This window comes from Zootoca vivipara, chromosome 2 (genome assembly GCF_963506605.1).
Source record: "Zootoca vivipara chromosome 2, rZooViv1.1, whole genome shotgun sequence".
In the NCBI taxonomy this organism is placed as follows: domain Eukaryota; kingdom Metazoa; phylum Chordata; class Lepidosauria; order Squamata; family Lacertidae; genus Zootoca; species Zootoca vivipara.
The window spans coordinates 84052233-84077522 of NC_083277.1; the positions used below are offsets into that span (position 1 = coordinate 84052233).

Consider the following 25290-nt stretch of genomic DNA (forward strand, 5'->3'; position numbering starts at 1 on the left):
TATAAAAAAAGATGTAAACTCCATCCAAACTTAGGGGCTCAGGCTTGGTTGCAGAAGCTTAACTTAAACAAGGGAAACCCTGAACCATCTTATCCCCTTTCAACAGAGGCCTGGGGTGGATTACCTGGCACTGAGAACCTGTGTAGCCCTGAGGGCAGGTACAGCGGTAGGACTGCACGCCATCCTGGCACACCCCACCGTTGAGGCAGGGCTGTGACTGGCACTCATCAATCTCATGCTGGCAGTGGGATCCTTTGAAGCCAGCCCGGCAGTGGCATGTGTACGAATTCACTCCATCCAAGCATGTGCCACCATTGAAGCAGGAGCTGCCATAACATAAGTACAGGAGTCAGAAGTAGAGGAAGGAAGTTATCTACCCCAAGAGACACCCAGCATAGGCTAGGCCTACCCCACCAGCTAACACTTGGCTAGTTGTGCTGGCTTGCATCTGTCTTACACAGAAGTTTCTGTTCTAGGTGAAAATTGCAACTGTGTGATAAGCCTCCCTCCTTACACAATATTTGGCCATTCTTTACAACTGGATTGGATATGCATGTAACTGACAACCAGGGGAACTTCAGATCTGGCTCCTGTCACCCTATAGCACCCAGCACTTAATCCCAGGCTTAGTCTGTGTTCATATGAATAACTAATTCTCAGTTTTTATTGAGAAGCAAAGAGGGGACAGGAGTACAGTACACTGTCTCCTTTTAAACAGGATCCTACCTACTTCTGAACCATTCGTCCATCTAGAGTTTTCTGGAACAGAGCCCTTTCCACACATTGCTACTAGAATGAGACAATCGCTTTGTTCTAAAAAGCAGAGAAGAAAACTCTGGGACCTTATTAAACACGATACAGTGGGGAATGTGCTGCAATATATAAAACATGTGAACTGTACAGCAGTAAGCCAACCCTCTTGACTAACTCCTACCACACAGTGCTGCTTGGCTTTGTTCATATGAATGGGGCCCCAAGTATCCATTCTGCAAAATGTGCCCTCTGAGTAATACGAGTTAAAAGACAGGCAGACAGAAGTCACTGTTCCTCATGACAAACTATCTGAGCCAGCTCACCTGTCAGTGCATTCCTGAACATTCTGCTCACAGTGTAGGCCAGCCCAGCCCGGCGCACAGGTACAAGTGTAGCTGTTGACATAGTCTGTGCAGGTGGCTCCATTGCGGCAGGGGTTACTCAGGCACTCATTGGTTTCAGTTGCACAGTGTATGCCTGTGAAGCCTGGCAGGCAGGTGCACATGAAAGTACTGATGCCATCTTGGCAGGAGCCACCATTCAGGCAAGGATCTGTTGGCAGGGAGAGGAATACTCAAAGGGGTCAAGATAAGCTCTCAACTCTTTCACTATGACGTCCTCCAATACAAAAAGACTAAGATCTTTGTCATGTTTAACTTCACACATCCAGGGTCACAGACATAATCCAGGAGAGACTGAGGATGGAGCACAGACATGTTGAATTTTCACTGGCATTAACAGGAGTCGATGTTACATTCAAACATCTCAATCCAAATAAGAGCTAACAAAAAATACAAAAAAATCCTTCCAGTAGCACCTTAGAGACCAACTAAGTTTGTCATTGGTATGAGCTTTCGTGTGCATGCATACTTCTTCAGATACCCGATGGACTTCCATTTCATGCGGCTCAATGTGGTGCCTTCCATAGTTCTACAGGTAGTAACAAGTGTGCATGCACACGAAAGCTCATACCTATGACAAACTTAATTGGTCTCTAAGGTGCTACTGGAAGGAATTTTTTTAATTATTTTTTTGACTATGTCAGACCAACATGGCTACCTACCTGTAACAAATAAAATCTAGTTCTGTCTGAATATCAGTTGCAGTCACAGTTCACAACCTATTCTATCTCATATCTTAGTACTGCTCTAGCCTATATTGGAATAGCTCAGTCAGTAGAGCATGAGACTCTTAATTTCAGGGTTCTGGGTTCGATCCCCACGTTGGGCAAAAGATTCATGCATTGCAGGGGGTTGGACTAAATGACCCGCATGGTCCCTTCCAACTCTACAATTCTATACCTAGTCAAAGAAATCCAAGTTCTGCAAAGTTTAAAAGTCTGAAGTACAAATGGAACCTGCAAGCAATTGTTGCTATGTTAAGCATTCCTGTTCCCCTGCCAGTTTTGTTTCGCCCACCCCACCCACATCAATCCGTCAGCATTCCATGGTCAGTAAGCTTACTCTGTCTTGTTGGACTGTTTAAGAGCAGCGTTTCCCCTTCAAAACTTCTTGTAGTCCTGTGAAACCTTGGGGTTCACCCAAACCTGCCAATACCTCTCTCTTATGCATGGAGGGTTCTGTTTTGGCTACATAAGCACTGGCACTCAAAGTCTGCAATTAGCATATGTGATGCAACACAGATTATGCTTAGGTAAAAGAAAGCAAATTTGCTTCAATCGTGTAGTCTGCACCATTTAATTTTCTTAGCATTTTAATTTTCTAGACATAAGCCAAATGTCAAGGCACAGCCACTTCCAAAAATGTGAGAGTTGGAAGCCAGCTTGGAAAAGCAGGTGTCACCTAATGACCTTTTTGCCCAGTTTCCAGTTCTTTATTAGGTTTCCTGTCCTATCAGTGCTCCTTCTTCCTAGAACTTTCACCCAGTTCTTTTTGCTATACTGCCTCACCAAAATAGTTAGCAAGACCTCAGATTCTTGGTTGTTCTTTCCTGTTGTCCCATGTGCTCAATGAACTTACTTGGTTTGCAGTCGTCAATATCTAACTCACAGTTGGTGCCAGTGTAGCCAGGACGGCAGGCACACCTGTAACTGCCATGTGTGTTGGTGCAGGTGCCCCTATTTCGACAGGGGTCCTGGTCACATTCATTAATGTCAATCTGGCATTGCTGCCCTATGGGGATAAGAAAATATGGTTACTGTTTGTTTTTAAGTTTCTTTTTCCCCTCCCCCCCCAATCCACTTCTATAGACTTTTTCATATTGCTGCATCCACTATGTGGAGAAGCAAAAAACCAACAACAATGAAGGAAACAACAAAACAAAACAAAATATCCCAGGCATGTGTCTACTATCATATAATCAATCACACAGAATGCATAGGTATAAGAAAATTATTAGATTATCCAATCACAACGTTACTATCAGGAATATTGCTAAATATGCCACAGGACGCAGGTGGCGCTGTGGATTAAACCACTGAGTCTAGGGCTTGCCAATCAGAAGGTCGGCAGTTCGAATCCCTGCGACGGGGTGAGCTCCCGTTGCTCGGTCCCAGCTCCTGCCAACCTAGCAGTTTGAAAGCACGTCAAAGTGCAAGTAGATAAATAGGTACTGCTCCAAGCGGGAAGGTAAACGGCGTTTCCATGTGCTGCTCTGGTTTGCCAGAAGCGGCTTTGTCATGCTGGCCACATGACCCAGAAGCTGTACGCCGGCTCCCTCTACCAATAACGCGAGATGAGTGCCGCAACCCCAGAGTCGGTCACAACTGGACCTAAAGGTCAGGGGTCCCTTTACCTTTATGCCATATTAGAATGGCAGATCTTCTGGTAAAGGTATTTTGTGAAGTAAAATCAATAAAAGAATGTCAAACCAAGTAAAAATATTTAGTTTTACTTCTGAAATTTCTTTTTCACATTTCCATCCAAAGACACTCAAGACAGTGAGCAATACAAACTCAAATTAGTAAAAATGCCTTTATATTTAAAAGCCAGCCCAAAATTAAAACAAATTAAAATTTAAAACTGGCACATAGGCTCCTAGGATTAGATGCCACAATATTCAGAAAAGTACAGGAAGAACAACGTGGCTCATAAGTCTGGGTACCTTGCCAGCCTGGTGCACAACCACAGGTAAAGCTCTCATAGTCAGGTGTGTGGTCACAGACACCATTGTTCTTACATGGATTGGGGAAACAGGGAGCCAGCACATTCTCACAATTCCGACCTGTGGGAAGAGAAATAGATAAGGGTACTTGTTTGGATTTCCACTGGCCTAATAGCCATCTTATTCTGAACTATATAACACATGTCTTAGACTCTACAGGAATACAAATCAAGTTCGGAGACCAAATGTCTAGCCACAAAGTGATGTCAGTAAGAATTAAACTTTGTACATAAGGTAAATATAATAAAGTTAATTCAAGAGCCTTCCTAGTCAGTCAGTCACTTTATAGAGTAACAAATGTTTAGCTGCCAGTCATTTGTTGCATGGATCCAGATGTCTTTCTTCGAGGAAGCACTTTTGTTTATACTCATCTCCAGGCTCCCTAACCATGACATATTGCTGCTTTTAAAATGTGGTTTGCAGAAAGCAGATGCTGTTGCAATTTAAAGTGACTTGCAGAATGGAAGTTGCACAAATGCCAAAGGCATCTACAGGTATTGGATAATGCCTGTGACATCACCAGATGATGAGTGACTCAGATCCTTCTCCCTACCCATGTTGTGACACTATCGCCTGAACTCAGCATGCACAGTGGCAATTCCTAAGAACTAAGCATAGTAAAGGCAACATGTGATTCCTTATCATTTTGTTTCTCAGTCTCTCTTTCTCTCTCACCACACACATCTATTTCAGCTCTCCAAGCGCTCTCCCTTTAGAGCACCCAGTTGTACTTTGGATCCCAAATGCCTTGCAAGTCGAACGTTTTGGCTCCCGAATGCTGCAAACCCAGAAGTGAGTGTTCTGGTTTGCAAACATTCTTTGGAACCTGAACGTCCAACATGGCTTACGCGGCTTCCAATTGGCTGCAGGATCTTCCTGCAGCCAATCGGAAGCTGTGCCTTGGTTTCCGAATGTTTTGGAAGTTGAACAGATTTCCGGAACGAAATCTGTTTGACTTCCAATCTTTTAAGATATTCTCCATCCATTATTTGTGGCCTAACTATCACACCATTGTCTTTCAGTCATTATCTGCATTACGGTACTTATCAATGAATGGCTAAAATGCAGAATATGAATTTCTAACATGGCATACAGTACAAACAATTACTGCTTATTAATCCCTCCCTTCCCAACTGCAACCCTGGCATGGGTTTTGCCATAAAAGTCCCTTCCCTAGATCAGTCTGCTAACAAGCATTAAGTTTTTGCAGGAGATGTTCAGGTGTTCCCCAACACCCACAGAGCTCACCAGTGTAAGGCAAGTCACAGATGCAGGTATAGCTGGCAATGCCATCAGTGCAGGTGCCCTGGTTGAGGCAAGGGTTGGAGGCACAGTCATTTATGTTGGTCTGGCAGTAGGTCCCTGCAGAAGAACCAGATAAGCATTAAGGTCCCCATGAACACAGATATCCCTGAAGATGAATCTTTCTCCCACTAGTAATGCCACCAACCAACATTAGCTCCCGTAAAGGACCAGAAAATGGAACCGGGGGAAAGCTGGGTTCAGATAACTGCAAATCCCTCATAGATCTAGATCAGGCTTCCTCAAACTCTGCCCTCCAGATGTTTTTGGCCTACAACTCCCATGATCCCTAGCTCACAGGACCAGTGGTCAGGGATGATGGGAATTGTAGTCTCAAAACATCTGGAGGGCCGAGTTTGAGGAAGCCTGATCTAGATGGCTCAAACACTGAAGGTTACATAGAAGGCATAACTTTGGACAACAGGCAGAGTATTGTCCAGAGATGGCAAGAGATGCAAAACAGTATGTGGGTGAGATATGTATTTTGGGTTACAGAAGAGCTAGACAGAGATTGAGCATGGTGTAAAGTACGGGCAACAAAAGCAAGGCAAGGAAGCTATAGACGCATACCCTGAAAGCCTTCTTTGCACTTGCAACGATAGCCATTGACATAGTCAGTGCACGTCCCTCCATGCTGGCATGGGTTAGATTCACACTCATTGTGGTTCACATCACAGTTGGTGCCAGCCCAGCCTGGCTCACACTTACACTGGTACCTGTAGAGGAAAGAAGGGGGGAAAGGATGAAGAGGGAAAGCTTTCTTACTCCCTCCAAGAAGCACCACCCATTGTTAGCCCATTTGACCAGCCTGTAGGAAGTGGCTTAATCCACTCCTGTCTTCAGAGCCACCTCATGGGAACAATAGGAGCAAAGCCTGCCTACTCCTGACGCAGCAGCTCATGCATTGGGGTAATCAGCTCTCACCCATTGATGTTGTCGTGGCATGTGCCATGCACACATGGGCTGCTGCTGCACTCGTCCACTTCTGAATAGCAGTGTGGATCATGGAATCCCTCAGGGCAAAGGCAAGAGAAGCCGTCTTCACCATCCACACAGGTGCCACCGTTCTTACAGGGGTTGGATGCGCATTCATTAATCTCCACGTTGCACAGGGGACCTAAGTGGGAGAAAGGACTGCTCAGCAACAGAGTGGCCAAGAAGAAACTTCTTGCTGCTTTCATCCAGCTTTGTCCCCTTCACTAGGCATGAATTAAATCCTATAGCAGCTATTGAGCAATGCTACCTCAAAGCCAAACACTTGCCGCCTACATGCATATTCTGCCACGGTATTCTCTCCTGATTAAAGCTGCAGCCTCTTCAGTTTCCCCTACTTCTGCCCTGTTCCCAACCAGCAGTTCATCCTCCCAGCCATCACCTGTGAATCCAGGTTTGCAGATGCAGTCATAACGATTGATGCCATCGCGGCAGATGCCATAATCACAGGGGTTGCTGGCACAGTCATCGAAGTTGATCTCACAATTGGCACCTTGGAGAAAAGGATATATCACAGGCCTGAAGAAATATGCAATCACCCTACATCGAATGGCCCCACAGCAAGTTTGGAAATTCTTTCCTGTCTTGGCTGAGTGACATGTATAGAGTGGAAAGAACTGGTGCAAGTAGGTTGAGATGCAATGAAAGGGAAATTGTTATAGCTTCCTATGCATCACCAATGGATTCTGCCCAATAGGAACCATAGTAAATGGTTAATGTTTCGTTGCATAAAGAGGCAGGGGTATGGCCACTCATAAAGAAGCTAGCTTCTTTGGACTAACTACTGACCAGTTGCAGGCACTCACTTTTTTGGGGGGTGGTGGTAAAGAGGGCTGTGGCAGGTACAGATTATCTAGACCCGTTTCAGCTTTGGCTGGCCTGATGGGATGGTCTTTATCAAGAACAGGAAAAGAGTGCAAGCTTGCTCCTTCTTCTCAATCTCCTTGCGCTTTTGATACTCAGTAAACAATTTCCTGCCCTGGAGAGGGTTTCCCTCACTCCAAAGTAGCAGGTACACAGCCTGGAGGTGCTTCTGAATCCAGTTTTGTCACTGGAGGTCCACTGGTGGCTAAGAGAGCCCTTTCCCAGCTTCTGCTGGTACAACAGCAGTGACCCATATCTGGACCAGGATAGCTTGGCCACAGCAGCACAGCAGACTCACAACTTGCACACATTTAACTTGTGCGATTGCAGCTTTACATGCTTGGCAGCTGGCCAGCTGACATCACACAAATTAGATGCACGCAAAGCAGACAGCTTAAAATAAGCTTAGTATTCACATATAAAAAAGCCCTTAACAACTTACATCTAGCTTATTGGGGGGTTGATTTGCACCATACATGCCTATTTTGCTGCTTTGATCTGCAAAACTTGCGTTTTACATGTGACGTGTAATGTTTACTCTGCATTTGTGAGTCTCTCTTTTAATGTGGCAGCACCTGTGCTTTCAAATTCCCTGCCTATTGACACCAGGCAGGTGCCTTCATTATATTGTTCTTTTTTTATTGCAGCAAGCTTTCCCAGGCATTTGTTTAGTTGTGTGTGTGTGTGTGTGTGTGTGTGTGTGTGTGTATGTGTTTTACTTTGCTGATTTTTATCTTGCGTTTCTATTGATAACTTTATTATACGTACAACTTACGAGGGTTTTCTGATTAAGCAGTCTATACATTTTTCTAAGAAAATAAATTAAAAGTGTCCTGGATAGGACTGGGAGATGTAAGAAATGAGAGCAAGCAGAGAAAGAGAGCGAGGAGGGATGCCCTACCTGAGGTTCCCTGCAAGCAGTGGCACAGGTACTTATTCACCAGGTCAATGCACTTGCCCCCATGCTGACAGGGATTGCTGTGGCACTCGTTGATCTGGTTCTCACAGCGGTATCCAGTGTAACCAGCTGCACAAGTGCAGGTGAAACTAGCAATGCCATCCACACAAGTGCCATGGTGGCAGGGATCTGGAAAGCAGTCGTCAATGTTCCTTTCACACAAAGGCCCCTCAAAACCTGTAAACAAGAGGGGAAATCAGCACCAGCATCGTAGCAACTCATGCACACAGCAGACTGGGGAAAGGTTTCCCCCTCCCTCCCATTTTCATAACCTTTAGGTCCATCCAGATACAGTTCTCTAATATGTTAGAAAATCCCAATGTTTCCTAAACTACTATTTATCTGAAAAGATGCATCCAAACACCCAAATGTAGCAAGCAAAACATTAATTTTTTTCCACAACTACTGTTAGTTCTGTTTTGTTGTTGTTGCCGTTTAGTCGTGTCTAACTCTTCGTGACCCCATGGACCAGAGCACGCCAGGCACTCCTGTCTTCCACTGCCTCCCGCAGTTTGGTCAAACTCATGTTCGTAGCTTCGAGAACACTGTCCAACCATCTTGTCCTCTGTTGTTCCCTTCTCCTAGTGCCCCCCATCTTCTGTTTTACCTTTACTTAAAACTGCTTGTGTTAAGAACCCTGTAATTTTCAGACTGAGAGTCATTGTTTCGTAAGCCAATCAGATATGCATCTACTGTCCTTTTTTAAGTGTCTGAACAAATGAGAAGGGATGCCGCTTCATGTTTATCAAGCAAGTTAGATACATCAATTAAGAAACTCAACAAAAAATGAGGAGTAACCTAACCCTCCTTTCTCCATTCCACAATGTGAATGAACTGTGTGCACTAATTTGGCTTCCTTTCCCCTTATCCTAAAAGCCGTTCTGTGTAGGAGTTTCTTGCAGTCTGTTAAAAAAAATCCTACTCTCCCAAGTCCATTTCCTTTAATTCATGGGAATATTAGTTCTCTTTGTGACGTGTTGTGGCATGCACTGTACATCACTAGGTTTCAGAACACAATAAGCTTCCTTAGGAATTTCATGGTGCTAAATTCTGTGCTCATCTTTAAACCAAAGTCATCTAAAAGGAAATAAAACAGAACCCCCACAAGCATCAATTTGATCTTTCACAACTATCTGGGAATCAGGAATAGAGAAGTTATTTTGCTGAAGGTTTGATACCAAAGTTAGAAAGTGATTTGACACCTTCCCTAAAAGATGCTCAAAGATGAAGGACCATGGATTGGGAAGAAAGCTGACATCACACCCAGCCTGAGCTTCTCAAAAAAAGTCACCCACGAAAGGCAGATGTAAAGGATGTTTTGGGGGAAATTTTCTCTCGACTGCATCAGATTCTAATAATCCTTGTGCAGTCGTCATCACAACACCCTCATGACTTGAAACAGTCCCCCCTCCAGTAGCACAGAAGAGCATGGAAGGCAATAACTCATTGCAGAGAGCAATTACCTTCTGTACAACGGCACTCATAGGCATTGGGCCGGTCCACACACTTTGCACCATTCTGGCATGGTGTGCTGGCACACTCATCGATGTCAATCTGGCACATGGAGCCTGAGAAGCCTGAACCCAGAAAGATAAAGTAGTCAAACAAACCAGATGTACCAACAAAATGAGGAACATGCACTCAATCTGGCAACATTAACATACGTGTTGCATTTCACCCAATATACACAAGAGAAGATCCAAACAACACAGAGAGAAAGAACACTTGTTGTTATCCACTCTGATGAATGAGAATCTTACACTAACATCTGCGCTATATATAAAAAGGAGCAGGGAATGGACGTTCAGTGCTGCAGTGGAAGAGCTGAGGCGCTATACGTATAGCCACCTCTTGTTCCCTAGCTGGGTTTCACATAGAGCTGAGTGAGAAAAGCTTGTGTACTTGGAAGCTCCCAGTTGTTAACAGAGGACTTTACAAGCATGTCTGAAATGGGCACAAGCTAGGCTGGCAAAAGAATTGAGTGTATACTTGTTTTCAAGCTAAGTGTCTGAAGTGGGTACACAGCTAGAGCAAGCCTCAAATAAAATGATAGTTTGGACTGAAAGCTCCAGATAAAGAGAAAACAGGTTCGCATTGGGAGGAAAAATTATGTGGGACAGGAGTCCTCAAACTTCATCCTGGTTGCACAGCCCAGCCCCACCACCAGAGGCCTAAAGCAAAGGCTCTCAATGTTCTCTCCCCCTCCTCTCCACAGGGGGCTTTGCGGTGTCTGCCCCACATGTAAATTGGGTTCAGGGGCCTGTGCGACAGGCTGGGGGAACAAAGATACCATTGTCCCAGCTCCCACACAGCAAGCTATAGGCCTGTCTGTCAATCAGCCCTGGAAGCAACTGAATGGAGGACAGGGCCCCCCACCCGCTTGGTAGCAGAAAAGCAGAGCAAGTCCTGGGGAATGAGCTGAACACATTCTCCTTAGGGCTACAGTTGCATCCCATGCACTGACAAAGAATTCCCCAAACTGGACTCCTAGCTCAGCTAAGAAAACTTACACAAAATGTATACAGTGCAAGGGATGAGAGGAAGCACAAGGGGCAGTGTGAGCTCATGAAAAACTACAGCACAGCTCAACTTAAGAGACTCATATTCAGCACACGCAGCTGAATTCACACAAGGGGCAGACATTTCCTAACATCAGGAGAAGGGATGAAAGCAAGGCTCCTTACAAGCACGGCAGATGCTCACCAGCTTTATCAAAGTAATGTGTGGGCAGGTTTCAGATACACACAAACATGCAGAATATTTTAAGAGGCCAGAGAAGGAGCCCTGTGGGGGAACAGTTCACCTGTGCTATGCCAGGCAGGGAGGACAGGTAAGAGAACGATGCAGTGCCATTTATCTCCTTGCTGTAAAAAGCTCTGGGCTTACCGGAGGGACAGGTACAGCTGAATCCATTGACAATATCCTTACAGACGCCACCATTGACACAGGGATTACTCTCACACTCGTTGATGTTGATCTCACAGTAAGTGCCACTGAAACCTGCAACCAAGAGGAAACATTTGTTATTACAATGATTAGACTCACCCATGTGTCCAGCACTGTAGCACCACAACCATAGTGAGACAAGGGGTCCATCTCATCCTGGCAGGCTCACGCCTAGGAATACTATCTTATTATTACATGGCAAAGGTGCACAATAAATTACAGCGTTTCGCTTCAAATACAAGGCATTAAAAACAAAATCCATATTTTTAAAGCTGGTTCCTTATAGTTACTAACTTAAAGAGCTGAAAATGATCAGACAATTTAAGGCCCATCTAGTAGGAAGAAGGGAGGGGAATTCCCCCCAAACTCCAACTCCATCTTTGTTGTCTCTACAAGTCTCCCTGCATCCCATTCCTTCCTCTCTATTATTTCCCCACATCCCCACTTTACCATCATGGTACATATAGCACCTATCCTAACACAACCGTCTTAAGTAAGCTGTTACCACTTTTACTGATGGTGGTGTAAGCATGCCATGCATCAAACTTGATCATGTGTTAGTTTAACTAATCCAAAGCAATGTTTATATAATCTGTGCAACTGCCGAACTTATTCCATTTTCAATTAAGCAGAAGTTCTGTTCCCGCTCCTTCCGTGTCACAACAGCTCAGTGATGGGCCACATGTTTTGCATGCTGAAGATCCTAGGATCAACCCCTGGCATCTTCAGGTTAAAAGAACCAGGAAGCAGGGGATGTGAAAGACCTCTGCTTAAAAACCCTGCTTCCACTTAAGAGTAGATAATACTTGGCTCGACAGTCAAGTTGCTTACGTGTTCCTGATAAGAGAACTGCAAGAACACAAAGAACAGATGAAAAAACAGCCAGCAGCTGGAACCAGTGGTAGAAAAGGAAATCAAAAAGGATTTTTTTGGCGGGAGGAGGATTACACCAGGCACATTATTATTGATTTATTTTATTAAAATTCACACCTGCTCTTTACCTAAAGTTCGCAGGGTAGGTTAACAACAATAAAATGTGCAATTACAAAATAAAGCAGTTAATGCACACAGAAATTATGGGTGCAAAAATACACAGCCGGAGCTATCTTATACCAAGTGAGGCCGTAGGTCTATCTAACCCAGTATTATCTACTCTTACTAGCAGCACTTTCTAAGGTGTTTAGGTACTGCTCTTTTGACCAAGACTGTCTATTAACCAAAGACTGACCATTTCTGCAAAGAATGTGTTCTACCGCTGAGCTATGAGTCCTCCGTCTAGAAAGGCAGTCATAACAGAAAGGAGCAAAAGTGAGGCACTGGACATACCATGCATAAGGTCAGCACAACGGTAACCCGATTCTCTAGGCAAGGAGGTTAAGCAGGCTCTGGTCAATAGAAGAATGACCACCCTGAATTTGCCCAACTGCTGGTCTGTGTACACATGCTCCAAGGAATCCTTGCAGCTATAAAGGCACAGAATTGCATGACTAACCCTCCAGGCTTTGCTATTCCCAGCCCTTCGCCACTGTAATAAAAACAGTGAAGTCTGCTTCTCCGATGAATAGTTTGCTGGCAAGCAGCACAGAGGAAATAATCGAGGCCCACCCCCCACTTTCCTTGACTACTCATAGAGGGTCTGAGCTGCTACAGCCTTATAGTATCAGTCTCCGCTCCTGGCTGAGGCACCATTTCCACTCCCTTAAGCTACTCTCCCTGCCAAAGTGGAGACAGGAGGGGCAGAATTGTCTCACATAAGAAGGCACTTAAATTTGTCTCCATATGAACCTCTTTAATGGGCAGAGCTTGCTTAAGATAAGTGGGGGGAACCTCCCACAAAATGCTGCATTCTCTTACCACCCCCTCAGAGATGAAGGTACTGTACAGGCAAACTCCTGTTTCCAATTTGGAGAGAAATCTCTATGCAAAGGGGAAATCCCAAGAGTGAAGGCAGCTTCTAATCTCGTCGTTTCCCAAATCATTGGGGGTAGTAGAGAAAAACCTAAAATGGTGGTGACTCAATAACCCTACATAGCCCACTTCCTCCAAGGACCCTTGAGGCAGAGAATCTTCTTGCCTCTGATACTGTGTAGAAAGGAAGGGTGGAGAACCTTTGGTCTTCCAGGTGTTGCTGGACTGCAACTCCCATCATCTCTGACCATGGCCCATCCTGGCTGGTGCTGACGGGAGATAGAATACAACAACACCTGGAAAGCTACAGGGTAGGGTAGGCAACTCTGATATAAAAGATATGCCCACACCCCTTGCTTATTCCATCCAGATTGGGAAAAAGGAATGGGAAAGTAAGAAGCTTCCTTGGCAGGAAATGAGGGGATGGAAGAGAAAGAGGGAGAGAACAGTGGGGGGGGGGGGAGAGAGAATTGAATTCTCTGCTTCTCTCAACAGATAAAATAAACAAAGCTGGGAATTGTGAGAGGAAGTTCCAGTGACGTAAGAGGAATAGGAGGGTGATGTAGCTCTGGAGCTTACACCATTAAAAAGGAGGAGAACTGAGGCTATGTGGAGGAGCTTGGAACAGTTTGGTTACGTGTGTCTGGTGCAACACTTTGTCTCAATGAACGGAATTGAAGATGTGAGGCTAGCAGTAGGGAGAGGAGCTGAGTTTCTAGAACTGTTAGGACTGCAGGAGTAACGAGCTAAGGCAATACGGGAACAAGAGTCAGAGATGACGCACCAGTGCAAATGCTAATTTGGGTTTCAAGAATTGAGGGTACACACAGACAAAAAAACTTGCTTTCCAGAACTGCTTTCCAACCAAGCAGTATAAGAGCATTCAAACTAACACTCCACATCCCAGTCAAAAACTTTTTAAGATTTCCTGTTTCCGCTTTGGGAGGGTGATTTTGTAGGAGAGGCACTCCACTGTGTGCTGGGCTCCTAATTTTTGGAGCTGCTTGCCAAATATCTAGGCGATACGTCAAAACTCTTGCTCCATCCTGATCCTGGGGGGAAACAACTCCAGAACGCAGCAATACTGGGTTAAGCGCAGTACTGCAACACTAAAACAAAGTTCTCTAGCCCTTAGACCAAAGCCATTCCCAGCTAGCAGGACCCACCCCTCCCCCGATTTTTTTTTAATATATACAAAAAGCCAGCATTAACCAATGAGTGAGCAAGCAAGGAGAATGTTCCTCCCTATATGGGGTAACGGAAACACAAAGCACAGTCAATTCACATCACCCGCCAGGCCGGCCCCACCATTAATATTCCAAGCACAATGCTGCACTCCCACTGTCTGTATGAACATTGTATCGATTTACCCAGCACCCCAGTCCTATAGCTATGCCACAATGGGAGGAGGGACAGCTGTATAGTCATCCCTCACTTTCCAGGGATTCCTCCATATGTATATGCTTTCTTCAGCCACCAAACCGCTTCTAAGGATCTCGGCTTGTTCCTCATCCCAAGCCCACAGAATTGCAATGCCGTTGGGGGGCAGGGGAGATGAAACAGCAGAATACTCCTCCAGGGACCCTGAACGAAGCCTCCACTATTCACAATAGTATCTTGCTTCCTGCACCTTTCTGGGCCCTTCTCCTGAATCTGTATTTGCCAGCTCTACTGAAAGTGCAAACCAAACATGTTCTTGCTTTGTAACTGCGGGGAATACAAAGCCTGGAATCCAGCAGGGAAAGATGCAGGTTAGACTGCTATACCTTGTGGCCATCCCCACAACAGTCTCATACCAATCTAACTATTGTATTCTGTCTCTCTGCCCCCCTCCCCATCTCTCAGTTTAGAGAATACCACCCACTCACTGGAGAATCTAGGCCTAAGAGGAGCAGGCAGTGTGCAAGAAACTTCCTGCTGATATACTCAAAAAAGAACAGGCACAGCCAACGAGACATGGAAGTGTCATAGTCTGAGAGATCCCTCCTGTCTCAAGTGTCTAGAACAGGCACCCCCAAACTTCGGCCCTCCAGATGTTTTGGACTACAATTCCCATCTTCCCCGATCACTGGTCCTGTTAGCTAGGGATCATGGGAGTTGTAGGCCAAAACACCTGGAGGACTGCAGTTGGGGATGCCTGGTCTAGAACATGTGACGAGCAAAAGGAAAGTCACTCCATAGAGCCTCAGTGTAGATCAGTCAGGTATGCTAACACCTGGCAGACAAGATACTTGGGACAGGAAGCTTCAGGGAGCCCAAGAGCAGAGGCCGCTCTACAGTCATTTACATAACATTTTTTGAATGATCTACACTTTACACAGAGCTTCACAACAGCTCTGAAACAGGTCACTGACATTTTCACTTTTAAAAGCAAATTGAAATAAGAAGTGACTTATCTAAGCCCACTCAGGGAGCCCGTACTTAGCAGGGATTTTTACCTCAATTCTTGCATGTCCAGTTGCCTACCTACTCTCTCCCCAAAGCCAGGAAACTCACCTGACATGCAGATGCAGGTAAACTCGCCAATGCGATCAAGGCAGGTAGCATCATTCTGGCAAGGCATGGAGAGGCACTCGTTGATGTCTGTCTCACAGCGGGGACCTGTGTAGCCACGTCCACACTCACACCGGAAGGAGCCTTGCGTGTTCACACACTTTCCAAAATGCTCACATGGATTGGCTCCTGGAGAAGGCAAATGCACATGAAGTGAACATGGCTGGTTCAAAATTACTTCTTCTCTGCCTTCACTTAAGGCAGGGTGCACAACCTGCCAAACTCCAAATGTTTTTGGACTACAACTCCCATCAGCCCCAGCCAACATAGCCAGTGATCAGGGATGATGGGAGGTATAGTCTAACAACATGTGGAGCGCCGCAGCTTGTGCACCCCTGACTTAAGGGATAAACCCAGACAAGGAACAAGAAGGGCATGCCAGCAGAAGCCGATCCTTCTCTCAAGTGTTTTACTTGTCAATATCCCAACCCAAAGAGCTGGCAAAAGTCCATCTCAGTGACCCCCCTCACATGTTAGAGAAGCAGTCCTCCTTCCTTCACATTTTGGAATTGCAAAAGAAGGGTGCAGCTGTCTTACCAATGGAGCACTCATCCACATCCTGGTCGCAGGCCCCTCCGGTAAAACCTGGTGGGCATGTGCAGATGGCACGGCCATTCATTGGGTTGGTGTCACAAATGGCATCCTCATGGCAAGGGTTACTGACACAGGCATCGTCCAAGTGACAAAGAAGGCCTGGAAGAGAAAGGGCCATGAAAGGCAATCACTTGACAGCAAAACAGGAGGAGTGTAGAGAATGGGATGGAATTTATGGACAAGGGGTATTGATTTCCATACGTTGTTCATGTTCAGCAACGTCCTTCCATTTCTGATTGACACCCTATCCGTGTTATCCAATATCCCTTTAATCCACTCTATTCTTCTTACGCTGACCAAACCCTTCAAAAATTCTGACCAAACCAGTTAGCCAGAAAAAAACATATGACGTGGACACACTATGCAAGGTAAGGAGCCAGTTACCTGTCTTGCCCATAGGACATGCGCAGTAGAAGGAAGCCACACGGTCATGGCAGGTAGCACCATGGAAGCAGACCGCTGTCTGACAGTCATCAATGTTCTCACTGCAGCTCTCTCCTGTCCAGCCATTGACACAGACGCATGAATGCCCCCCATTGGTATTGAAGCAAGTGCCTCCATTGTGGCAGGCATTGGGTTGCAGCTGGCATTCATCCACATCCTCATTGCAGTGCTGGCCTACAGTGCAAAGAAGGTGGGGCTTAGTTCGCTAAAAGACCTTCCCATCAGGGATGGCCTAACAGCTGTAGCACCACCTCTCCTTCCCCCATGCACCCCAATACCTCCACACTCGCAGCCCTGAGTTGCCCTTTCCTTTGCCCACCATGCACCGAGCCAGATTAAAGCCAGTGTTTTCCCAAACTAGAATAAGGTAATATTTCTCAACTCATTCTCTAAAACAGTTGGCCTTCCTGACTTAGGTTAACGCCGTATAGATAAGAAAAGAACATTTCCCATCTCTGCCCAAATCCTAGATAGCTCCCTACGTTTCCCATTAAAGCCCTTAAAATCTAGGCTGTTCCAATCACATTCTGGTTCCTGGACCAATAATAATAATGCAGTACCTGTCCACTCTGGGGGACACTGGCAGTTGTAAGTGTTTACGCCATCCACACATGTGCCTCCATTCATGCACATGTGGCCTGGGCAATCATCTATGTTAATCTCACAGTTGTGTCCCTTGAAACCTGAAAAGGGAGAAAGGGAGGTTTTAGCCTGGCCAGAAACTGTGGAAAGACTGTTGCTACCGGTAGTAGAGAAAGAAAAATCCTTCCAACAACCCACCATTCCATCCCTAATGTGCAACTATGGGTTGTAATCTTTTGCACACTTTCCTGGGTGTCAATTCCATTGGCCACAGGGGGACAGTTTCAAGCTTGACAAGGCTTGGTAAACACCACAGAGTCACACTGAGCCCCTGAGCAATGCAGCACCCCTCCTCTATTCTAAGCTCTACTCGTTGTTCCAAATCTCTGACTAGAACAAGGAAGAAGAATTAGCTGAGCCTTCCACTACACTCTGGCTCCTGCAGTCAAAGCCACATGTGCTGGCTGCCAAGTCCCCCCCACCTCCTCCCACTGCCTAGATTGTTTCCTTCCTGCTCCACCAAAGCTCTCAATAGCTTCCCATGAGCTTCCTGACAGGAGAATAGTGAAGCATGCCACGGTGTAGCCAGAGAAAAGGGTCAAGCTTGAGTCCCAAGTGTAACTCTACGCCCAGCTGCCCTGAGGGATCGTCCCACCCTAAAATCTACCTGCTTAGTACTCCACCCCGCTCCCTTACAGTAGGTACAAGCAAAGGTACACTTTGCAAATTGTTCACTCACCAGGTAAGCAAGCACACTCGTAGCTGAGTTCCCCTGTCTGACGGCAAGTGCCGCCGTTGAGACACTGAGAGGGAGCGCAAGGTGTGGAGATGCTCTCACATTGCTGCCCTGTGTAGCCAGCTTGACACTGGCAGTGGAAGGAGCCAGGTGTGTTGATACAGGTACCCCCATGCTGGCATAGGCCAGGCACCCGACATTCATCCACATCACTCCGGCAGTTGCGGCCCTGGTAGCCTGATGGGCATGTACAGTTGTAGCGGCCATTCCAGTTGGTGCAGCGGCCACCATTGACACACGGCTTGCTAGCGCAGGCATCAAACAGAGAGCAGTCTTGACCTAAATGGAAAATGATGTACCAAGTGACCTAGAAGGTTACTTCTTCCCCAGAAGGTCAATTTTCTCACCTACAATCTGGACCCATCCTCCCTGGAGAATGTGCATTCCCATCTCCCAGCAAAGCAATCTTTATCAGGAATATGAAAAGCCTGTGGAGCTTCTACAGAAAGACACACGCTGCATCTCACCACATTGCGTATTCTTACCTCGAAAGCCCTTGGGACAGGTGCACTGGTAGTGCACAGTGCCATCACGTAGAGTGCTCTCACATGATCCCCCGTTAGCGCAAGGTGACTGATGGCAAGGGTCTTGAAACTGGCAGTGCTCTCCAATCAGTCCAGGCTGGCATCTAGCAGAGACAGACAGACAGAGTTTACTAGGTGACATCTGCCACTCATGCTATCCCTAATGTACACAAGTGGTATTCTGGTGCCCAATGGACTAGTGAGGGACTAATTCAACAAGCAGTTAGACCCCTTTCTGCCATTTCACCAAGGAATTGGGAGCCACAACGAAACAACACAGGAACCTGCACAGTGTTTTGGAACGAGCGTGTCTTTTTCCTCTATTGAGCAACAATTCACTGAAGACAACTTCCTGTTGCTCACACTAAACTACTCCATCAGTGTGTGTCATCTGCAAATTCTGCTAACTGCCCACACTTACCCTTTGCCAAGCTGAAAATAGATTATCTTAAACATTGGCCTTCTGTCAGGTTCCAACCAACCATTTCCTCTTACCAGTAAATTCCGGGCAGATCTAAGAAAAGTCTTTCCCCCTCCCTATATAAGATTTTGTCAGCAGGTCTCACTGCAAAACATCAAGGGAAATAAGGACGGGGCAATGTTTATACAGATGGCATTCAAGTCAGTTCTGTGCCCTCAAGCAGAGCCGTTATGTTGAGAGTAATTCATACAACTTTGGGGCACGGCTACGGTCCAGATGGTTGTGGTTCCTAACTTATCACCTGATGGTTTGGACACCCTCTTTTGTAATATATAGTATTGTCCAAAAGCAGAACAAAAGGCTAGATCAAAGGTTGAAGGAGCAGTCCAAAACTTGTATGCAAATACCCAATTGAGCAACTCCAGCAGAATCTTAATAATCTCACATTTAATGGTATATTAAAGATGCCTGATTATCTAGTGAAAAGGATAAATAATGCATTCTAACTCAGAAAACTGGAGTTTCAAGTAGTTAGAAGAATAAGACTTTAAATTCGGCAAAGTCCCTGGTAGTTCCTGACCTTATCCAAATATTACTCCCACAAGATTCCTTAACACCCAGATTCCTCTTCTAGTACCAGACAAAAATATTTTAGTCCAACTCAGAAAGCCCAGGCAAACTATGTAGAATTAATGATCAACAAGGTCCAAGAATCCGCACCTGTCCAGCAATGCCTAGAAGCAAACTGGGTAGCATCCAGAAAAGCTTTTATTTTGCTTAGGCATTGATCAAAGTTTACTTTCTGCAGCCACCTGCCCCCCTCCCTGGGTAACTGGACAATCTTGTTTCTGGTGAGAAATGTAGCTCTCATTAAAGAGGATGAAATTGTGTTATCTAACTGAGGCTGATAGCTCAAGGCCAATATGGCAGCCTGCTTAATTAACAGCAACTGTGTCTCTGTGGGAACACACATATTCCAAGTACTGGAAGGTCCTGGCCAGCTAAGCTTCTGATTGGCTGGGAACCTCTGGTCTGGTTGCTATGTTATTTGCTAGATGTTTGGGTTATTCCTTTAGTCCAGGCTTCAAAGCTTTTCCTGATGCCTGAGCACCTGATTGTGATGTTTGTTCCTGTGGTGTGAGGTCAAGTGGGTTTATATTAGACTAGGTTAGCTAGTTTTGTTGTTTTATGCCGACTTGTATTTTTCCCATGTCTACAGTATTCTTTTATCTTTACTTTTTACAGCTTCTCTCTTATATATTATTTATATGCATTGCACAGAAACTACCTCACTCAATTTTCTAGTGTTCTTTATTCTGGAATGCCTGGAAATCTAAGCCCAGTGATTTGGCCTTCTTGGTCAACTGTTTCTGCACAATATTTCTGCTCAAGACTCAGATGGCAGAGATTGAACCTTTAGCTGTTGTCTGTCTGTCTCTTCAGGGATATGCAGCGAGGTATGGTGATAGTCTTTAATTTTTGCAGGTCTGGATGGAATTTTTGTATTAGCTTAGGCCTAACAAAATTCCTGGTTCCCTGGGCTTGGAAGCTGAGCAATCTTGACAGGTAGAAAAGCTTGGGGACATCCCTCTGGTGGCTGAAGTTTGTTTATTCTATGTATTAAATTTGTACACTGCACTTCATCCAAAGATAACAGGGTGATTAACAACATAAAAATACAAAACAAAAAACACAAAATACTTAATAAAACAACAGCTAATACCACCCCTCTCCCACAAACACATTTAAAAGGCTATACAGTGGAACCTCGGTTTATGAACACCTCGGTTTATGAATTTTCGGTTTATGAACACCGCGGACCCATCTGGAACGGATTAATTCACTTTCCATTACTTTTAATGGGAAAGTTCGCTTCAGTTTATGAACGCTTCAGTTTATGAACAGACTTCCGGAACCAATTGTGTTCATAAACCGAGGTACCACTGTAGAACGTTAATCAGCCAAAGGCCTGGTTATAATGAAAAGTTTTTGCCTGGCCCCTAAAAATATGTAATGAAGGCAGCAGGTGAGCCTCTCTGGGGAGAGCATTCCTCTTGTGTTGCCACCCTCTGGACCTCTCATGAAGAGGCGGCACACTTAGAAGGGTTTCAGATCATGATCACAGGCAGTCTTTGAGATATGGCCGCCCTGAGCCATTTAAGGCTTTATAGGTCAAAACCAGCACTTTGAATTGGGCCCGAACCTAATTGGCAGCCAGTGCAATCGGGTCAGGATCAGTGTAATAAGCTGAATTCTGCACCCGCTGAAGTTTCTGAACTGTCTTTCAGGGGCAGCCCATTGTATAACACATTGCAGTAATCTAACCTATAGGTTACCAGAGCATAGACAAGAGAAATTAGGTTATCCCCGTCTGCATAGGGGCGCAGCTGCCATTTGCTCCAGCTTAATCACTTTCAACTCCCTATATCCTGATGGACAGATGGGGAGAACTTTGCATTGGGCCCACACAAAGTGAACATGCTAAGGAAACAAGGACAAGTGGCCACTGAGGACTGAGGGAAGGACAGTACAAACTATAATGAATTGATGCCCATACATTGGGTGGGGAACTCATCCCTCAACTTCCCTGGGCTTTCACATCGCATTCTCATTTGCAGGATCCAGCAGCTTGCCACAAACAGTTCTGTCCACCCATTCAAACGCTCTCTGCCCACCCCAAGAGGGACAAGATAGCAAGGGGTGGCATAGGTAAAGGTAAAGCGGTTGGACAAGCAGCACATAGCTCCCTTTCTTAATTCCTGGCCGTCCTGGAGTCTTTCAAAGGGGGTTCCACAAGCCTTCCCTGTAAATGCAGCCTCCCTGAGCCCTCCAGCCTGCCATTGCCATGACAACACAGAAAGCTGTTTGCTTTTCTGCCTAGCCTGACCAGCAAGTCCTGGGCACTGGCTGAGACAACAGTCAGGGCCTTACAGCCCAAAGAGGAATTAGACAAGGAAAAAGGAATGTCTGAGCAAACTACATGGCACCCCCCACCGCCACCGGGCAAAAAAGAATAAGAAAACGGAAACAGCCATACTGCGGGATATGTCAACTGACCAAAGCTGTTTCTCTGCAGCACAAATCTAGAGCATATGTAGTGGTGAATCTTGTGTGAGTGGTAGCCAACTAAAAGTTAACCCAGGGTGAAAGGCTGGCTGCTGACTAGTTCCAGTTGCCATGGGAACTCAGGAACTCTGAGGGAAAATGGGATAATTGAAAACGGCAAGCTGTGGACAGATCTGTCTGGAACCTGCAAGGGGCTCTGTCTGAAAATTGGGGTGATCCTGCCTGAAAATGGGGGGGGGGGGAGGCTCTGCTTCAGTGGAGGGAAATCACAGCCTCCTGAACAAGGAGGGCAGGGAGACAAGGGAGTGAAGGCCCAGCAGGTCCAAAGAGGAAAGTGGACACTGTCCACTGAGTTCCAGAAGATGGTATGAAAGGACTGGAATCTGAGAGAAAGGCTGCCAGCAACACTTAAGGCTGCAAAACAACAGTGTGTAAACTGTAAAGAAAATGGAGGGCACTGGGGTGGTAGCCTATTGTCCGATTTGTAGATTTGTATGCATTTGTTGTGTAAAATCAGTTCGCTAGCAGCAGTAGTAGTTTAGATTTAATAGAAGCCAAAACATGCAAGTTATCTGTTGTTTAGCAATCAAATTACTTGCTCACCGAAGTTTAACTTTCCATCATAAATCTAAAGCTTGTCTCTCTAAGCAAAATTGAATACCACTCTGACTGAAATCCATGCCGTGGGGGTTCAAATACCCGTCCAAGGAAGCATTGTAAACAAAATACTACATTTGTCTTTTCAGCAAACCATCCCCACTGTGGGCCTGTTTTCCAAGCAAGTTCAGCTGCTCCACTCAGCATCACTAAGCTTTAACAGTATTTACTTACCCAGTCGGATACCGATGTCATAAGATGACCAAGTCCCAAGTAAGGTTTACTACCCTCCCTTCAATATTCAATTGAGCTCAGACAATCAACCATAGTCAATCCTGGCCCCTCAAAGCAGCCCATCCTAAGTGTCCTATTAGCCTCCAGCCCAAATGAACTAAAGTGTGACCTTCTCTTTCAAACAACCTATCCCATCAATGTGCAGGCTGACTGAACATAGATGATGGGTTAGGAAGTGACAGAACCAATTTATTGGCTTGTTCACTGGGTTGTAGCAGGCCTGTATACAGGTGAAACTCGGAAAATTAGAATATCGTCGAAAAGTGCATTTATTTCAGTAATGCAACTTAAAAGGTGAAACCAATATATGAGATAGATGCAATACATGCAAAGCAAGATATGTCAAGCCTTTATTGGTTGTAATTGTAATTATTTGTTGTTAGGCGGGTCAATTATAAATGGAATGTAATTAATGACATGTAATAGCGATGTTTATTTTTGTTTATTATTGTAACTATTTGTTTTATTACTGTGGAATTTCCAAAAGAAAGCATTTGTAAAAATTAAAATTAACATAAAAAATAATAAGTTGCATTACTGAAAGAAATGCACTTTTCGACAATATTCTAATTTTCCGAGTTTCACCTTCCAACTTCTAAGAATGTAGTCTTCAAAAGAAGGTAAGGTGTTTATAGATTGTAGGTTATGCTGTTTACTACTGTGGAAGATGTAAGACCAAAGATAGTTGGTCTTTGCAGCCTTTGGAGAGAGGAAAAATTGCCCTTGGGAAGACTGAGTGTTCTGAGAATAATTCCCCAACTCACTGGTTTTCAACAAGTGTGCCATGGCACCCTGGGGTGCCTTGAACAATAATAAGGGGTGCCACGGGCAACACTGGCTTCTGTCCCTCTTTCCTTCCCTCCCTCCTTTGATGCCCTCTTGCGTCTCTGCCTCCCAAAGGCTTGCACTGCTGTTTGTTGCAGCACTCCTTGCTACAAGCTCCCCAGGCAAATGGTGCCTCGGGGGCTGGCCAGGGCTTCCCAGGCCCCTGTGGGGCAGTTTGAGGAGGCATCTCTCCGGGGGGGGGGGGACTCAGAGACCAGGGGCAGCAGCTGCAGCTGCCCAGGGTAGAGGAGAGGAGGTTCAGGGAAGACTCCACAAGGGAGGGTGTTCGAAAAAGGGTGAGGGGCTGCCAGCTCTGCAGGCAAGGGATGACATAACTGGACTCCTGAGCCCCACAGGGGTGCTGCAGAAAGAATGTAGTTGGTCAAGGGAGCCGTGAACTTTAAAAGGGTGGAAACCTTTGCCCCAACTGATCACTGTATTTAAAGCTAGGGAAGCACATCCACAAGCCAGATTGGAAGGGAAGAAGATATGACTTCCTCTTGAAATGTGGTTTGATTCATTTGTTCAAGCCATCCATAGCTATTTGCTTTGCAAAGTTATTTTGTAAGGCAGGAATGCCAACTGGCCACTGAAGGGAGGGGTATAAATTTTATTAATAAATAAATATTTGCTCTATTGGCACATTACTGCAAGACATCTGCTCTCTAGGTGTGCTGAAAGGTGAACCTTGTGGCAAAAGCTTTGGTCATAATTCTGTTGCCACGAAAGGGGGAAACCACACTCATAGTAAGAGAGATGAGTGACCCAGAGTAGAGGCAGACAAACCAGGTGTGAGTCAGTTATATAAATCTCAGAATGAGCAAACATGAATCTATTTGGCCAAGTGTGTACAGTATTTGGGCCAAAGTAGGCAATACATTAAAATATGAGTGTGCTTTGTGTTTACTTAACTTTAAAAATAAAACAGCGGCAGGAGATTTAACCCTTTCCCCTTGAACTTCAGTCCCTGTGAAAATTGCTTCTTGAAGTTGCTATTTCCCTTAGGAAGGAAGGTGCCACTGGCACCAATTACAGCTTGTGGTCCAGGACAAATAGCAGGTTTAATACGAAGGCAATTTTCACTGGGACCACAGCAAAAGTGGTCAAGAACACACACAATATTCCCACCAATCCCCACATTGTTTTTTAAAAAGACACATTAAATGCACAAAATGCATTAATTTATTGTTTCGTTTTGCCCCTTGTGACAATGGGCTATAGCTGCTGATGCACGGAGTCCATACCTGCCAAGTACCCCGGGAAAAAATGGGACATTCTGTTTTTCCGTGCGAGATTGCAGCGGCCATTTTGGATGAGATGCTCTCGCACTGTGCTCTCGCCCCAAAAAGCGCTTTCTTCAGGGCGAGGTGCAGGTCACATGACTCACCCAGGAGCATGTCCCGGAAGACACGTGTCCTGGTTTTGAAGGTGAAAAAGTTGGGCAGTTTGAGAGTCTTTGCACCCTCCTAAGGCACAGAGGGAAACAAACAGGTCTACAGCAAAACTATGCTCTGCGCCAACAAGCAGGGCCTTGTTTATTTACTGAACACTCCCTCTTGCCCCAGGCCAGTACAAGGGCAATCTCACTTACCAGTTGAGGGTGGCTAGGTGCCCCAAAGAAGAAAGCCTCTTCTTTCAGCACAGGGAACCAAGCCTTGGCACCATGTCCCTACCTGCTCACATCCGGGGAGTAGAGCTGGTTTTTTATAGCTCTCCCTGGGGCTGTGATTCACCAACTGTGTCTGCA

At 45.5% G+C, this 25290-nt stretch overlaps 1 protein-coding gene across 4 annotated transcripts in view; it reads right to left on the bottom strand.

The window, feature by feature from the left end:
* Positions 1–25290, bottom strand: part of NOTCH3 (notch receptor 3) — a 61459-nt gene that overhangs the window by 13566 nt on the left and 22603 nt on the right. For all 4 annotated transcript variants that reach the window (XM_035104778.2, XM_035104779.2, XM_035104781.2 and 1 more), the window contains exons 3-19: positions 18302–18444; positions 17760–18095; positions 16999–17121; positions 16379–16612; positions 15938–16093; positions 15344–15529; positions 10880–10993; positions 9457–9570; positions 7937–8170; positions 6554–6664; positions 6103–6295; positions 5749–5894; positions 5125–5238; positions 3817–3936; positions 2733–2885; positions 1077–1305; positions 125–326 (exon numbers count right to left, since the gene is read on the bottom strand). In XM_035104778.2, coding sequence (XP_034960669.2) covers positions 125–326; positions 1077–1305; positions 2733–2885; positions 3817–3936; positions 5125–5238; positions 5749–5894; positions 6103–6295; positions 6554–6664; positions 7937–8170; positions 9457–9570; positions 10880–10993; positions 15344–15529; positions 15938–16093; positions 16379–16612; positions 16999–17121; positions 17760–18095; positions 18302–18444 — 2908 coding nt within the window. The remainder of the gene's footprint in view (positions 1–124; positions 327–1076; positions 1306–2732; positions 2886–3816; positions 3937–5124; positions 5239–5748; positions 5895–6102; positions 6296–6553; positions 6665–7936; positions 8171–9456; positions 9571–10879; positions 10994–15343; positions 15530–15937; positions 16094–16378; positions 16613–16998; positions 17122–17759; positions 18096–18301; positions 18445–25290) is intronic.